The sequence below is a fragment of the Neoarius graeffei genome, chromosome 24, assembly GCF_027579695.1.
Source record: "Neoarius graeffei isolate fNeoGra1 chromosome 24, fNeoGra1.pri, whole genome shotgun sequence".
Classification (NCBI taxonomy): domain Eukaryota; kingdom Metazoa; phylum Chordata; class Actinopteri; order Siluriformes; family Ariidae; genus Neoarius; species Neoarius graeffei.
The window spans coordinates 44,219,838-44,236,980 of record NC_083592.1 but is presented as its reverse complement, the minus strand read 5'-3'; the positions used below and the strand labels follow the sequence as shown (position 1 = coordinate 44,236,980).

The following is a 17,143-nucleotide window of genomic DNA, read 5'->3' as shown; positions in this document are numbered from 1 at the left end:
GCCCTCGCCGGCCACGGGACTCGAACCTGGACCTTCTTGCTGTGAGGCGACAGCACTAACCACTACACCACCGTGCCACCCATTACTCAGAATCTATGATGAAGCATAGTGAGTTTTTTCCTCAGCAAAAATCAAATCACAAAAGTAAGATGTGACAATGTTAGTTTACCTAACATCGGGTGGCACAGTGGTGTAGTGGCTAGCGCGGTCGCCTCACGGCAAGAAGGTTCTGGGTTCGAACCCAGCGGCCGGTGAGGGCCTTTCTGTGTGGAGTTTGCATGTTCTCCCCGTGTCTGCGTGGGTTTCCTCCGGGTGCTCCGTTTTCCCCCACAATCCAAAGACATGCAGGTTAGGTTAATATGGTATGGCCTTGAGCGAGGCACCTAACTCCTGGCTGCTCCCCAGGTGCTGTTGGCATGGCTGCCCACTGCTCTGGGTATGTGTGTATGCTCATTGCTCACGTGTGTGTGCATTTGTGTATTCGCTGCTTCAGATGGTTTAAATGCAGACAGGAAATTTCACAAGTGTGTGATGAATTAAGTTGTGCTTTCTTTCTTTACCTGGCTATGCTATGCTTACAGTATGTTCAGAATGCTGGCTATATTAATGCTAACATTATGCTAACTACCCTGTAGAACAGGATAAAGCGTCTAGAGATAATGAGATGAGATGAGATTATGCTAACTAATGTTAATGATGCATAAACATACTTTCATGCTCTTAACTTGTTTAGTAACATTCTGAGGAGTGTTTTTTATGTGATAAAATGTTTTGTCCCCCTCAATTTTTGTAGTAGTGGTAGTGTAGTAGCCTGTTAGCCTAACATAATGTTAGCTCGTTACAGACCAAACTCAGTCAATTTGGCACACTTATTTACTTTCGTCAGGTGAATGGAACATAATAAGTATGAATAACAAGTGTAAAAAGGGTAATGTTAAGTAAATGTACCCACTTCCCTCTGAAAAAGCTGATGAATTTTAGGAACATAATCATGGATGTATGATAGCATGATAGCATGTTTTAGCTGACATAGACCCTTTTTCAGCCATTCCATATTAAAGGGGAACTGAAGTCATTTTTAAACTTGCTTTATTTCTTAATAAACACGTTATTCAATTACGTTTTCGGTTTTAGTAACCTTATATCGTGACTCCCCTCCTAGAACTGCCACCTTATTGTGGTGGAGGGGTTTGTGTGCTTGAATGATCCTAGGAGCTATGTTGTCGGGGGCATTATGCCCCTGTTAGGGTTTCCCAAGGCAGACAGGTCCTAGGTGACAGGCCAGACCAAGAGCAGTTCACCAAAAAACCCCTATGGAGAAAAAATCCAGGACCGTGACGTCGCCCGGTAGGACGCAGCCGGGGCCCCACCCTGGAGCCAGGCCCGGGGTTGGGGCTCGTATGCGAGCGCTTGGTGGTCGGGCCTTTGCCCATGGGGCCCGGCCGGGCTCAGCCCGAAGAGGCGACGTGGGCCCGACCTCCTGTGGGTTCACCACCCACAGAGGTAGCAGTAGGGGTTTGGTGCAGTGTGGATTGGGTGGCAGTCGAAGGCAGGGGCCTCGACGACCTGACCCCCGGACACAGCGGCTGGCTGTTGGGACATGGAATGTCACTTCGCTGGGGGGGAAGGAGCCTGAGCTTGTGCGGGAGGTTGAGAGGTACCGGCTAGAGATAGTCGGGCTCACCTCCACGCACAGCTTGGGCTCTGGAACCCAGCTCCTCGAGAGGGGCTGGACTTTCCACTTCTCTGGAGTCGCCCATGGTGAGCGGCGGCGGGCTGGTGTGGGCTTCCTTATAGCTCCCCAGCTCAGCCGCCATGTGTTGGAGTTTACCCCAGTGAACGAGAGGGTCGCCTCTCTGCGCCTTCGGATTGGGGAGAGGGCTCTTGCTGTTGTTTGTGCCTACGGGCCAAATAGCAGTATAGAGTATCCGGCCTTCTTGGAGTCCCTGGGAGAGGTACTGAGGGGTGCTCAGACTGGGGACTCCATTGTGCTACTGGGGGACTTCAATGCTCACGTGGGCGATGACAGTGACACCTGGAGGGGCGTGGTTGGGAGGAACGGCCTCCCCGATCTGAACCCGAGTGGTGTTTTGTTATTGGACTTCTGTGCTAGTCACAGTTTGTCCATAACGAACACCATGTTCGAGCATAGGGGTGTCCATAAGTGCACGTGGCACCAGGACACCTTAGGTCGGAGGTCGATGATCGACTTTGTAGTCGTGTCATCTGATCTCCGACCCTATGTCTTGGACACTCGGGTGAAGAGAGGGGCTGAGTTGTCAACTGATCACCACCTGGTGGTGAGTTGGATCCGCTGGCGGAGGAGGAAGCTGGACAGACCTGGCAGGCCCAAACGTATGGTGAGGGTCTGCTGGGAACGTCTGGCCGAGCACTCTGTTGGGGAGGTCTTTAACTCCCACCTCCGGGAGAGCTTTTCCCAGCTTCCGAGGGAGGCGGGGGACATTGAGTCTGAGTGGACCATGTTCTCTACCTCCATTGTGGACGCAGCTGTTCGGAGCTGTGGCCGCAAGGTCTCCGGTGCCTGTCGTGGCGGCAATCCCCGAACCCGGTGGTGGACACCGGAAGTAAGGGATGCCGTCAAGCTGAAGAAGGAGTCCTATCGGGCCATGTTGACCTCCGGGACTCCTGAGGCAGCCGACGGGTATCGGCAGGCCAGGCGTGCTGCAGCTCGGGCAGTTGCGGAGGCAAAAACTCGGAACTGGGAGGAGTTCGGGGAGGCCATGGAGAAGGACTATCGGTCGGCCTCGAAGAAATTCTGGCAAACCGTCCGGCGCCTCAGGAGGGGGAAGCAGTACTCTGCCAACACTGTTTACAGTGCGGGTGGGGAGCTGTTGACCTCGACTGGGGACATTGTCGGGCGGTGGAAGGAATACTTTGAGGATCTCCTCAATCCCACCGCCATGTCTTCCACTGAGGAGACTGAGGCTGATGACTCAGAGGTGGACTCGTCCATTACCCAAGCCGAAGTCACTGAGGTGGTTTGCAAGCTCCTCGGTGGCAAGGCACCGGGGGTGGATGAGATCCGCCCTGAGTATCTCAAGTCTCTGGATGTTGTGGGGCTGTCTTGGTTGACACGCCTCTGCAACATCGCGTGGCGGTCGGGGACAGTGCCTCTGGAGTGGCAGACTGGGGTGGTGGTCCCTCTTTTTAAGAAAGGGGACCGGAGAGTGTGCTCCAATTATAGGGGAATCACACTTCTCAGCCTCCCAGGGAAAGTTTACTCCAGGGTACTGGAGAGGAGAATTCGACCGATAGTCGAACCTCGGATCCAGGAGGAACAATGCGGTTTTCGTCCTGGTCGCGGAACACTGGACCAGCTCTATACCCTTCATAGGGTGCTCGAGGGTTCATGGGAGTTTGCCCAACCAGTCCACATGTGCTTTGTGGATCTGGAGAAGGCATTCGACCGTGTCCCCCGTGGTATTCTGTGGGGGGTGCTTCGGGAGTATGGGGTTCGGGGCTCTTTGCTAAGGGCTGTCCGGTCCCTGTACGAACGGAGCAGGAGTCTGGTTCGCATTGCCGGCAGTAAGTCAGACCTGTTCCCAGTGCATGTTGGACTCCGGCAGGGCTGCCCTTTGTCACCGGTTCTGTTCATAATTTTTATGGACAGAATTTCTAGGCGCAGCCAGGGGCCGGAAGGAATCCTGTTTGGGAACCACAGGATTTCATCTCTGCTTTTTGCGGATGATGTTGTCCTGTTGGCTTCTTCAAACCAGGACCTTCAGCATGCACTGGGGCGGTTTGCAGTCGAGTGTGAAGCGGCTGGGATGAGAATCAGCACCTCCAAGTCCGAGGCCATGGTTCTCGACCGGAAAAGGGTGGCTTGCCCTCTCCAGGTTGGTGGAGAAGTCCTGCCTCAAGTGGAGGAGTTTAAGTATCTCGGGATCTTGTTCACGAGTGAGGGAAGGATGGAGCGTGAGATCGACAGGCGGATCGGTGCAGCCTCCGCAGTGATGCGGTCGCTTTACCGGTCCGTCGTGGTGAAGAAGGAGCTGAGCCAAAAGGCGAAGCTCTCAATTTACCGGTCGATCTACGTTCCGACTCTCACCTATGGTCATGAGCTTTGGGTAATGACAGAAAGAACAAGATCGCGGATACAAGCGGCTGAAATGAGTTTCCTTCGCAGGGTGGCTGGGCGCTCCCTTAGAGATAGGGTGAGAAGCACAGTCACTCGGGAGGAGCTCGGAGTAGAGCCGCTGCTCCTCCACATCGAGAGGAACCAGCTGAGGTGGCTCGGGCATCTTTTTCGGATGCCTCCTGGACGCCTCCCTGGGGAGGTGTTCCAGGCATGTCCCCCCGGGAGGAGGCCCCGGGGAAGACCCAGGACACGCTGGAGGGACTATGTCTCTCGGCTGGCCTGGGAACGCCTCGGTGTTCTTCCCGAGGAGCTGGCCGAAGTGTCTGGGGAAAGGGAAGTTTGGGCTTCCATGCTTAGACTGCTGCCTCCGCGACCCGGTCCTGGATAAGCGGAAGAAGACGAGACGAGACGAGACGAGACGAGACGAGACGAGATATCGTGACTCATATTGGCAACTAATTGCAATTAAATATTATACTTAACAGCTTATTTGGTTTTTAGCCATGTTGAATTTAGTTCGTTTGGTCCATGGCAGGCGTCGCTTATCTGCGCAAACTTCACGAGACTTGTGCGAGACTTTGAAACGTGAAGTGTCAGCCAGCTGTCAGTGCCGCCATTTTGAAAACTGTTTTCCAAACGAAATATTACACAAAAAACTAGTTTAAATGACGATTACTGCCTACTTTTTTCAAACTTTCCTGACTGCTATCAAAACAAACAAAACTCCCGGCTTGATTACATCAGCATTCGAAAGAGGGCGCGCGCGTCTTTTGACAACGTTGGCAGATGTTGGTCACTTTGATTTCCGCTGTACGTTTTACTTCCATCCTATGATGTCTCGCACAGGTCTCAACGAATCTCGTTTACGGCCGTTGCTTTGACATATGGACTGATACATTACAGAGTGTTTGATATATTTCAAACACTCATAACTTGCTATAGCAGAGACAAAATAGCGATCAGAAATGCATTACGATATTTAATAAAATGAAATAAATAGAATTTTGATAATTTAAAAAAATTGCCTTCAGTTCCTCTTTAAAAAAGGAAGAAGAGGTCTGGGATGTCAATGTCTGGGAGGTTTTTTTTTTTTAAATTGTAAGTCAATATATTTGTTCTTTGGAAAAATGGAATAAAAAGACCAGTTTTAATTGACCAAAAGTCAACAAAATAAAGTCGTTTTAGTCATTCAGGAAAAATTACAATGAAAAAAAACCAGGTAACTTTTCATTGTAGTTTTTTTTTTTGTCAAACCAAACTAATCAAATCAATGCAATATGACTAAAACTCTTATGTATTATCAGTAAAAGGGTGAAAAGACTCAAAACAAATTCAAATTATCTGCCAAACTAATACTGGCTTCAAACATAAAGTTTGTACGATTTCAAATGCAAGCCAGTTTCTAAAATCACAAACGATGATTGCATAAGCTAACCAGGCCGGCCCAGTGACTTCAGGCAGTTTCAGCAATACTGGGCTCGCACAAATAAAATCTAACACTCACATAGAAGAAGACTGTTCAAACAAGCCAGTTGGGCTGTGTTTTTAATGAATAAGGAGCCCTTTGCTGACAAAACAGCAGCTCTTCAATGGCACATTGTGTCCCCAGAGGCGTTTTATTGGCACTCCTTGCTTGAGTTATGGTGAAAAAGTTCCACACATACTTTCACTGACAGAGCTTGAATGAAGAGCTGGGCTTTGACAAACACAGCTTTAGAAGCAAGTGACGAACCTCTGACGAGAGGCCAGTCACCCAGCAACAACCAACTTTTTTTTTTTTTTTTGGTGTTTATTGTTGAACTCCTGATCTGAGATCAGTGTTCAAAAAAAGTACTGTGAGTGTAGATAATATAGCTTTTGTTTTATAAGATGCTTGCAGACATTTTTCCTAAAATGGCAGGAGTGCTTTTAAATGTTTCCACTGATGGTACGTATTCCTATTGAGGGGCCACTGTTTACAGTCAGGAGGGCCAGTAGACACTCCACAGGACATTAGCGCTACTGCTGCTGGGTTAAAAAAAAGGGGGAAAAAAAAGAAGATCTTGTCATATATAAAGGCTTTTGTTCCATGCATATGTTTCAGGCCACACGTTGTGCAGCTTAATGACTTTCTGGACTCTATGGCACAACCAAAGGTCCACAATCAAACAGGAGGGCTTGCCATAGGGTTGGAGTGGACAGGATTCCATTTAATAAATAAATAAATAAATCCTTGGGAGTTTCTGTAATGTGTGTCTGCGCACGCATATGTCAAAAATAACCAAACATTAAGGGTTGAATTCCTTGCATACTTGGACTGGTTATTTAAAAATATCACAATCCAGAGGATCAGGAGTTATGACTGATCTATCCAGCTTCCTTCTTCCACTGATCAGACCTCTGGTGTACACAGATAAATGGGTACATTTTTCCCCTTTTTAATTGTACTGCAAAATAAAGAATCGGTATGATGAAACCCCTGCGTGTTATCAATGTTTGTTTAATTACAAAGTCTTTATTGGCTTCCTGCCTAAAAAGGAACTTGTCCTTCCTTTCAGTAATTTCACAATGGCCTCATTTCCCTTTTTTTGTCCAAGAAATGTTTAGCTACTACCTTCAGTTCCTCAGAGTGTGAATTATATCACTGACAGCTGCTTTAATACCGAGTAATCTGTATCACATCTCATAAAGGTGTTCATTGAAAGCTACAGTTTTGTGAATGACAGTTTAGACCATTTCAGAAGACACTAATGAAAACCTGTTCATGAACATTCATTCATTCTACAAAAACCGTAGCCGTAATAATGCATAAAACCGCATTATCCTATAGCGAATACTACCTAGATTTTAGAGTTAACACTTTTAGACTTTTAGAGTTAAGAAGCCAGCCATTAGCCCAGATCTGCCAAAGCAAACAAAAGAGGGAAACACAAACCTCTCTGCAGGCTTCTGTAGTGAAATCATACACCGATGCTCCTTTCCCATCACCCCTTCATCCCTTCCCAGCCCCCCTCTAAAACCAACTGAGAGCCTTGTTATGGAGAAAAAGCCATTCTGTGAGTTTTTAGTGTTTGCAAAACATGGCATCAGGACGACAAGGACAGTGGGGAGATCTAACCCGAGCCCTGAATCCAAAGGTCAGGATAAACAGAGCAATCCAATAGTTTCCTGTTCATGGAAGAGATTCACATTCTGGTTTATTGGAGCATTTGCTATGCGCACAACAATTATCATGGAATTGAAAGGTCGACAGATTAACCTTTATCACCAAGTTAAAGGGAAGATAAAACTCATTATACCGTATTGAAAAAATATAATGCTTACTAGTATTCAATTTTAGCCATGTGCTCACAATGCTCTGTTGAATATAAATTTATAAACACAACACCGAACAACTGAAATAAATCAGGCAAGCATAAAATTGGACTGATAAGCGTATGAGAGTCATTGGGGTGAGTAAGTGTGAACATCTGCAATAGGTGTTACTTTATGGACACACACACACGCACACGCACATTTGTATGGCTGTATTGTGTCGAAGTATGCAGTTTGTTCTCGTTTCGTAATGGCTTGGCCGTGAGCCGACACACACGCACGCTGCCAGAGATGGAGATTCCAGGATTTTTGGTCAAGAGCCAGACTGGAATGTCACCAACTCTACTTTTTTTGCACTCCTGCCAAAACCTCCACACAACTTCTCACCTCTTTTTGCTTCACTCATCCCACTCTGTTGTAAAAAGCAGATTATCATATGGCATGTACTTCCACTTTTACTTTTGTAGCTTTTCTCTCCGTGCATGCTTTGTCCTTTAATTATGCAATGGTTTGAGGTTTTAACTTAAGTAATACACTTAAGTAATATGTCTTATACATTAAGGTCAAACCATAAAAAACAACATAGAAGTATATTTAGCATATAACTACTAAACCAAGTAGATCCGATTAGTTATTAGTTATTTATTATTCATTAAGAAAGAAATGTATTAATGCATATAAAAAGGGATAATTAATGATTAATAAGACTTGTTTAGTTTCGAAATGTTGTCTTTCCTGCTCAAAAGTCAAACAGTGCTTAATCTTGCAAAGAAAACCAGACAAGCTGCCTTTAGTCCCCTGTCATAAATGCAAAGATAAGAAACGTGGTTACTGTGTGCAACAAAATGCCCCTTTCCCTTAAAGCCACATCTTGTTCTTATTTCAGTGTCATTTATTGCCTTTAAATTTGGGCTTCTTGTGCAATGTCAAAAACAGGCAGTATACCGGCTCCACTGAGTCTGCCAAACGCGACAGGCATTCTTTCATTGCTTCTGATTTGTGACAATATCTTAAAACTGATCACAAATTGCATCTGTTAAACTCCTGTGAAATTAATTACGCGTTAGGAGAGGCGGTGCAGTTAAATTTATTGCATTTGGCAAAAAAAAAAAAAAAGTTTACATTTCAAACAGCTATAATTCAGATGTTTGATCAAATGCTTGCTATTTGAGTAAAATATCACAAACCTTCCTTTATAGTTTTCATGTTAAATTCAAAGTTTAAACCTTGCACTGGTGATTGTATATTTTAATATGTTTTAATATCTTTCTCAAAGTCAGAAGATACTTCATGCCATAGTTTACGCCGTTCGTTTTTCATGGAGAGCTGATGTCACACGTGAAGAAGAAGAAAGGGGATCCTACAGCCTCGTATTCCATTACATGACCCTCAATTAAGGCAAATACTCTTATTTGAATTTCATTTCTATGCTTAAATTACACCGGTGCATACTCTAATGCAGGCCCTAATGTACATTTTCTCATTTAGCCCTGGCTGAGGATGATCTATCATAAATAAAGAATGAAAAGTCCATCCAGGCCCACTTTGTATGGATCTGAGTTAGCTTAAGAGCTTGGCCCTTGTTGTATCAATCTAAATTATCCTCAGGGAACACACTTGAGCTATCTTCTGGGGAGGATTAGAGGAGCACTACACCAGCATGGCATAACTCTGCGATGTTAGTCGGACACATATTCAGCTACATGTACAGTATGTAAATACCCCCAGCCTTCTTTTATCAGTTTACAGAATAATTATCAGTAGGAAGTGCGTAACAGAGATTAAATACAATGAAATGAAACTTTTTGGTACAGAATGTAATGTCCTGTAAAAAAGGAAATTCTTTTTTTTGATAAGCAAGAACAATAAGGAGATGGTTGTGATCACGTCATCACTTTGAAGGAAGCAGGAGGAAAAGAACAAAACAACCTTCCAGTAGGATCTCCCCCCATGCTGAATCAAGACTGGGCTCATTTTTACAGGACTGACAGACTAGTATTAATTTAACTCACACTTTTATAGTGTTGTGGTGTGTCCAGTGCACTTTAAATGCATAGCATTAATGCAGTGCATTATTATTATTATTATTATTATTATTATTATTATTATTATTATTATTATTATTTTTGCCCCCCTTACCTGTTTAAACTGCTCCTCGTATGTCCACTCGTGGTGCTGGGGCTGCGCGTGCGGAGACACGGGCTGCCGGGCCACCGCGTACGGAGCTTGAACCCTGGTGAGCGCATGCGCGCTTTTTGGCGACCCGGTTTCCCCGGAGCGCGCGGCGGCATGGCGAGGCGCATAGTGCCCTAGAGCAGGTCCTCCGAAGTCGTCGCCGTCGTTCACGCTGTATTCTTCCTCCTCCATGTCTCTCTCATCTTCGTCGTCGTCGTCCAGGGCTGTGCGCTCGTCGTCCGCGTCGGAGTCGTCGGTGGCGCGCGGAACTTGCGCCGACATCCTGTGCGCCTCCAGAGCTCCGCGCACCGACGCCTGGTAGTGGCGGAAGGCGAGCTCTTGTTGCTGCTCCAAAACAGCCCTGATGTCCTTGTCCTTCCCGGCTTGGCTTCTCAGCTTCTCCTCGAGCGCCAACCGGGCCGCCTGCTGCCTCTGCAGGTTCTCCATCACAGCCTCGAGCTTCATGCCTGCGCCGCCGGGGGGTTGGTTCGAGTGCGCGCCCGAGATGTGGCCGTGCGCACCGGGAGCCGCCACCAGCAGCGGCAGCGGGCTTGCAGACGAAAAAGCTGCTTGCTATACAAAACAGGCATAAAATCAAGCACCCAGTTATAATAAAAATGGATGGAGGTAAAAGCAAAACGTTTTCCTAACAGAAGACTCATAACCGGCGTCTTACAGCCTTATTAATAAACCAAATGGGTGTCTGGTGTTGTTGTTGTTTTTTGTTTTTTTTAATTCGGATGTAAACAAACAAGGCAAAAAAACAAGCGGACAAAAAGTTGTGAAAAGCATCCAAGGTGAGAGTAAACAGATCTCAAGATCAGAGATATGAAACAGTCTTAAACTACACTTAGGCTAAAAGTCTCCCAGTGGTCTGAGATACCAGGCTGTAGATTACAGAAGACACTGAAAGAGCACAACAATGTGTCAAGAAAGTGTAATGAAAGATACAACAAACGAGTTTAGAGCACAAGTTTGTTCGTTTGGAAATAAACAGAGCACAAGCAGGGATGCTTACCAAGGCAGATTTAGTGGCAATGCTTGTGTTGTCCCCCATGCTTCTTCCCCCGTCAAAGGCAACGAATTGGCTCAGATCTGTCCCTCTGTCCTTCTGTCCCTCAGCTGTAAGTCAGTCGTCGCTGCTTCAACATCGAGCTGCTCTGATCGCGAGGAAATTTGTTGTAGGGGGAGAAAAGGAAAAAAGCCAACAACCAACAACACCTAACTCTGTTTCTATATATACATACAGTATGTCGGATTAGAGTCAGCAGGACGAGAAGCTTTCGGCAACAAGTGGCAAACTGTAGGTAGAATGACCTCTTGAGGCGAGAGAGATGAGCACCTCCTGCTGCAGAGAGCCTTCCAGCACGTCAATGAATGATAAAGCACTGAGGGCAGGGTCTAATACCACTAACCCAGGACACACACACACACACACACATGATTTTTTTCACCTTGGTTTACTCATAAGACGTTCAGACTCACACACTCACATTTGATCATAAAAAGAAAGCACAACTTGTGAAATTCCTCTCTGCATTTAACCCATCTGAAGCAGTGAACACACACACACACACACACACACACACACACACACACACACACACACACACACACACACATACCCACCCAGAGCAGTGGGCAGCCATGCTAACAGCACCCGGGGAGTAGTTGGGAGTTAGGTGCCTCGCTCAAGGGCACCTCAGCCCCAGGCCGTCCCATATTAACCTAACCGCACGTCTTTGGACTGCAGGGGAAACCGGACGAAACCCATGCAGACACAGGAAGAACATGCAAAATCCACACAGAAAGTTCATCTGTACACAAATGCACTAAAACTTTTAACAAACAAACAACAACACCTTTATTCATCACACTCTTGTGAAATTCCTCTCTGCATTTAACCCATCAGGCAGCCATGCTAACAGCGCCCGAGCAGCAGTTGGGAGTTAGGTGCCTCGCTCAAGGCACCTGACTCCACGTCCCATATTAACCTACGGCATGTCTTTGGACTGTAGGGGAAACTGGAGGAAACCCACGCAGACAACATGCAAACTCCACACAGAAAGGCCCCTTGCTGGCCGCTGGGCTCAAACCCAGAACCTTCTTGCTGTCAGGTGACCGTGCTAACCACTACACCACCGTGCTGCCGTGTTTTAGGAACAGTCCTAAAACTTTATTACAAGTTCTGTAAATAAATTATACATTCATAATTTTCTAGAGTGGTGTCGTCATCAGCACTGTCACCTCAGGTGCTCAGTTCGAACCTGCTGATCGACTGGAGCCTTTCTGCATGGAGTTCTGTGTGCATCTTCTCCTCATGCCAGCATGGGTTTCCTCCAGGTGCACCAATTTCCTCAGACAGTCCAAAGACATGCAGGTTAGGTCAACTGGCTACTCTAAAATGCCCGTAAGTGAGAATGTGAATGGTTGTTCATCTCTGTGTTAGGCCTGTGATAGATTTTCAGCCTGCCCAGGGTGTACCCTATCTCTTGTCCAGAAAATCAGCTGGGATGGGATCTAGTTCAGCAGCGACCTTGAAGGATAGGTGGCATAGATAATGGATGGATGTTCTCAAATCACCTGTGCACACAAGTGAAAAAAGTTAAACCTTAAAGGAATACTGAAGTCATTTTTAAACTTGCTTTATTTCTTAATTAACATGTTATTCAATTACGTTTTCGGTTTTAGTAACCTTATATCGTGACTCGTATTGGCAACTAATTGCAATTAAATATTATATTTATCGGCCTATTCAGTTTTTAGCCGTGTTGAATTTAGTTCGTTTGGTCCACGGCAGGGCGGCACGGTGGTGTAGTGGTTAGCGCTGTCGCCTCACAGCAAGAAGGTCCTGGGTTCGAGCCCCGGGGCCGGCGAGGGCCTTTCTGTGTGGAGTTTGCATGTTCTCCCCGTGTCCGCGTGGGTTTCCTCCGGGTGCTCCGGTTTCCCCCACAGTCCAAAGACATGCAGGTTAGGTTAACTGGTGACTCTAAATTGACCGTAGGTGTGAATGTGAGTGTGAATGGTTGTCTGTGTCTATGTGTCAGCCCTGTGATGACCTGGCGACTTGTCCAGGGTGTACCCCGCCTTTCGCCCGAAGTCAGCTGGGATAGGCTCCAGCTTGCCTGCGACCCTGTAGAAGGATAAAGCGGCTAGAGATAATGAGATGAGATGAGATGGTCCACGGCAGGCGTCGTTTATCTGCGCGATCTTCACGAGACTTGTGCACGACTTCAAAACGTGAAGTGTCAGCCAGGTGTCAGTGCCGCCATTTTGAAAACTGTTTTCCAAACGAAATATTGCACAAAAATGAGTTTAAATGACGATTACTGCCTACTTTTTTCCAACTTTCCTGATTGCTATCAAAACAAACAAAACTTCCGGCTTGATTATATCAGCATTCGAAAGAGGGCGCGTGCGTCTTTTGACAATGTTGGCAGATGTTGGCCGCTTTGTTTTCCACCGTATGTTTTACTTCCGTCCTACGATGTCTCGCACAGGTCTCAACGAATCTTGTTTACGGCCATTGCTTTGACATATGGACTGATATATTACAGAGCATATTTCAAACACTCATAACTTGCTATAGCAGTGTCAAAATAGCCATCAAAAATGCATTCCGATATTTAATAAAATGAGATAAATAGAATTTTGATCATAAAAAATTTTTCTTCAGTTCTCCTTTAATAGTAACTTTTTTAGCACATGCCAGGGTCCTTACCATGCGTTTGAATAGATCAATCTTCTGTGAGATCATAATAACTATTTGTATAACATCAGGTGTTCAGGTGGACACCCGGACCTGTCTTTTTGCCTGAAGTCAGCTGGGATTGGCTCCAGCTCACCCACGACCCTGATGGATAAGCAACCTAGATAATGGATGAATGGGTGGATTGGATGGATGCACAGCCTAATGTTTTGATTAACCGACAGAATGAGTTAACAAGATGTTAATACTTAACTATTATCCTTTTTTAATGGCTATTCATATATGACTCAAAGGCTGTTAATCTATACACATCATTATTTCCAATTGCACTAAGGAGCAGGACATGTATTAAGTCACTGGTATAAAAGCATTAGTTAACTATTAATATATGACTAATTTGTGTACCTTGTAGTAAAGGGTTATCAGAATTACTGCTTGTTTTGTCCAGCATACGAGATCTCCTCCTCCCTTTTTTATTTATTTATTTTTTTAAAAAGTCTATTTCTAAAGCTATTTTAGATTATGGTCATATTTTGTCATGCTTCAAAAGCAGTGCTTTAAACCTACACACTGGATTCTGTTTTAAAGTACATAACAAATACCAGAAGCTGTAGTCATCACTGAGATCAAATCATATGATTCGCTGTCTGCCATTTTCAATGCTATTTTTGAGCTTAAGGTAATTCTTGGTCAACATTTTTCCTGGGCTTTCAATCTGTAGTTTTTCTATCTTTCTGTAGCATTTGTTCATAGCACTTCATCATCATAGAATGACTTATAGAAACTAAAACTCTAAAATTTGTGTAATAAGTCTTATTAACAGATTCTAAGCCGTTTGTTAGTTGTTAGTCAGTGTGATTGCTCCTATTTTAAATAGTTTCACAGCGCTATTATTAGTATTATTTGTTATGCCTTGTGACTTCTTGACCAGGATTCAACTGTTGGCCAGATTATCAGAGTTACATAAAAAAACAAACTGTGGAGATAAAGAGTCTAATGATTTCTTAATTACAGGTAATATTATAATGAAGTGTGGCTAATAATGCAAGAGTCTTTTCAGATTTCAGGGTGGCACGGTGGTGTAGTGGTTAGCACTGTCTCCTCACAGCAAGAAGGTTCTGGGTTCGAGCCCTGTGGCCGGCGAGGGCCTTTCTGTGCGGAGTTTGCATGTTCTCCCCATGTCTGCGTGGGTTTCCTCTGGGTGCTCTGGTTTCCCCCACAGTCCAAAGACATGCAGGTTAGGTTAACTGGTGGCTCTAAATTGACTGTAGGTGTGAATGTGAGTGTGAATGGTTGTGTGTCTCTATGTGTCAGCCCTGCGATGACCTGGTGACTTGTCCAGGGTGTACCCCGCCTCTCGCCCATAGTCAGCTGGGATAGTCTCCAGCTTGCCTGCGACCCTGTAGAACAGGATAAAGTGGCTAGAGATAATGAGATGAGATGAGATGAGAGATGAGATGAGTTTTCCCCATTTTTGCATTACTACTTTGTGTTTTTCTCATCTCATCTCATTATCTGTAGCCGCTTTATCCTGTTCTACAGGGTCGCAGGCAAGCTGGAGCCTATCCCAGCTGACTACAGGCGAAAGGCGGGGTACACCCTGGACAAGTCGCCAGGTCATCACAGGGCTGACACATAGACACAGACAACCATTCACACTCACATTCACACCTACGGTCAATTTAGAGTCACCAGTTAACCTAACCTGCATGTCTTTGGACTGTGGGGGAAACCGGCGCACCCGGAGGAAACCCACGCGGACACAGGGAGAACATGCAAACTCCGCACAGAAAGGCCCTCGCCGGCCACGGGGCTCGAACCCGGACCTTCTTGCTGTGAGGCGACAGCGCTAACCACTACACCACCGTGCAACCTTGATATTTCAAATAGGAGATCATAAAGATTTCTGGTCAATATATGATTGTAGCCATGTAGAGTATCTACTTCAGATTTATAATGATAGATGAAATTTTCATTTTATATTTTTCTAAAACTGTGATGACTAATAATACCTCCCAGTGTTATTCAGCAATAAATCATATAATAATAAAGTCCCATGTGTTGTAGATTAGTGCTAAACATAAAAGGGTCCCACTGTGTATAGTTACACAAATGATAAGTGAAATTTCTCGGATTAATTTGTTAACCATCGATACAAACTGCAGCTACAGATCTTAACTGATTTTTTTTTAAATCTCAATAACCATGGCTGATTGAAAAAAAAAAAAAAAATATATATATATATATATATATATATAAACAGCTTGCTGGAACCTACAATTAATGTCATTACTGAAAAGATCATGTTCATTTTTCTGACAAAAGGAAGAACTGAGCATTTTCTTTGTTCCATTTTCACCTGGAAATGTTTCATCTGAATTGCAAAGTTTGCTGTGAATTTGCATCTGCATCACATTTCTACTGTATAACCTGCTAAAATCACTTTATTTGGCCAAATACCACTCTAATAAAAAAAAAAATCTCTTGCCTTCATAGATGACACAAGTGAAGAACATGATGAGTGATCTGTGGAATATGAAGCTGGGGATCAGCATGAATTAAAGATAATTCATGGTGTTTGTGTTTAGAGGATGTTTGCAGTTTGAGTCTGGAGTCAAACCATATTTATGTATGAACACGCGAAGAGGCGGCACGGTGGTGTAGTGGTTAGCGCTGTCGCCTCACAGCAAGAAGGTCCGGGTTCGAGCCCCGTGGCCGGCGAGGGCCTTTCTGTGTGGAGTTTGCATGTTCTCCCCGTGTCCGCGTGGGTTTCCTCCGGGTGCTCCGGTTTCCCCCACAGTCCAAAGACATGCAGGTTAGGTTAACTGGTGACTCTAAATTGACCGTAGGTGTGAATGTGAGTGTGAATGGTTGTCTATGTGTCAGCCCTGTGATGACCTGGTGACTTGTCCAGGGTGTACCCCGCCTTTCGCCCGTAGTCAGCTGGGATAGGCTCCAGCTTGCCTGCGACCCTGTAGAACAGGATAAAGCGGCTTGGGATAATGAGAACACGCAAAGAGAAACACTTTGTGGTGAGAGCTTCAACAGTGATGACAGTTAACTCAAAAACCACAGAGCAAGTCATATGGGAAGAGTGCAATATTTAATGCTACCCAAGAATGCCATCTACTGTTCATAACTATTATTCACACTATATTACTTGGGTTATTGATACAGATTTATTGTTTTCTAAGGATACAGAGTGAAAAAAAAGATGTAAAATGAAATTATATTCAAGGAGAATTTTTTTTATTACAATAGGGTTTAATACAAAATTATTCCACACATTACATTAATAATAATAATAATAATAATAATAATAATAATAATAATGAAGAAGAAGAAGACTTCATTTGTCACATGTACACTCAAGCACAGCAAAAGTCCTCCTCTGCATTTAACCCATCTGAAGCAGTGAACACACACATGCACACACAAGTGAGCAATGAGCACACACACATACCCAGAGCAGTGGGCAGCTATGCTCGGGGAGCAGTTGGGGGTTAGGTGCCTTGCTCAAGCGTACTTCAGCCATGATACAGAGGGAGAGGAAAGTGCTGTTCAGTCACTCAACTCTCCTCACATTTTTCCTGGGGGTCCTGGGAATCGAACCATCAACCCTTTGGGCCCAAAGCTGTTTCTCTGATGCGTCAAAGATGAGTTCAATATCATGCAAGCTGGATGGAATAAGGTATGGCTTATCCATCCATTATCTGTAGCCGCTTATCCTGTTCTACAGGGTCGCAGGCAAGCTGGAGCCTATCCCAGCTGACTACGGGCGAAAGGCGGGGTACACCCTGGACAAGTTGCCAGATCATCGCAGGGCTGACGCACAGAGACAAACAACCATTCACACTCACATTCAT

The 17,143-nt window shown here is 45.2% G+C and overlaps 1 protein-coding gene across 2 annotated transcripts in view; it reads right to left on the bottom strand.

Moving 5' to 3' along the window:
- The window catches only part of arid3c (AT rich interactive domain 3C (BRIGHT-like)), a 135,511-nt gene extending 124,597 nt beyond the window's left edge, over window positions 1–10,914 (bottom strand). For both annotated transcript variants that reach the window (XM_060907287.1, XM_060907288.1), the window contains exons 1-2: window positions 10,587–10,914; window positions 9,533–10,141 (exon numbers count right to left, since the gene is read on the bottom strand). In XM_060907287.1, the coding sequence (XP_060763270.1) occupies window positions 9,533–10,141; window positions 10,587–10,625 (648 nt within the window). In that variant the 5' untranslated portion in view covers window positions 10,626–10,914. The remainder of the gene's footprint in view (window positions 1–9,532; window positions 10,142–10,586) is intronic.
- Window positions 10,915–17,143: the final 6,229 nt, after the last annotated feature.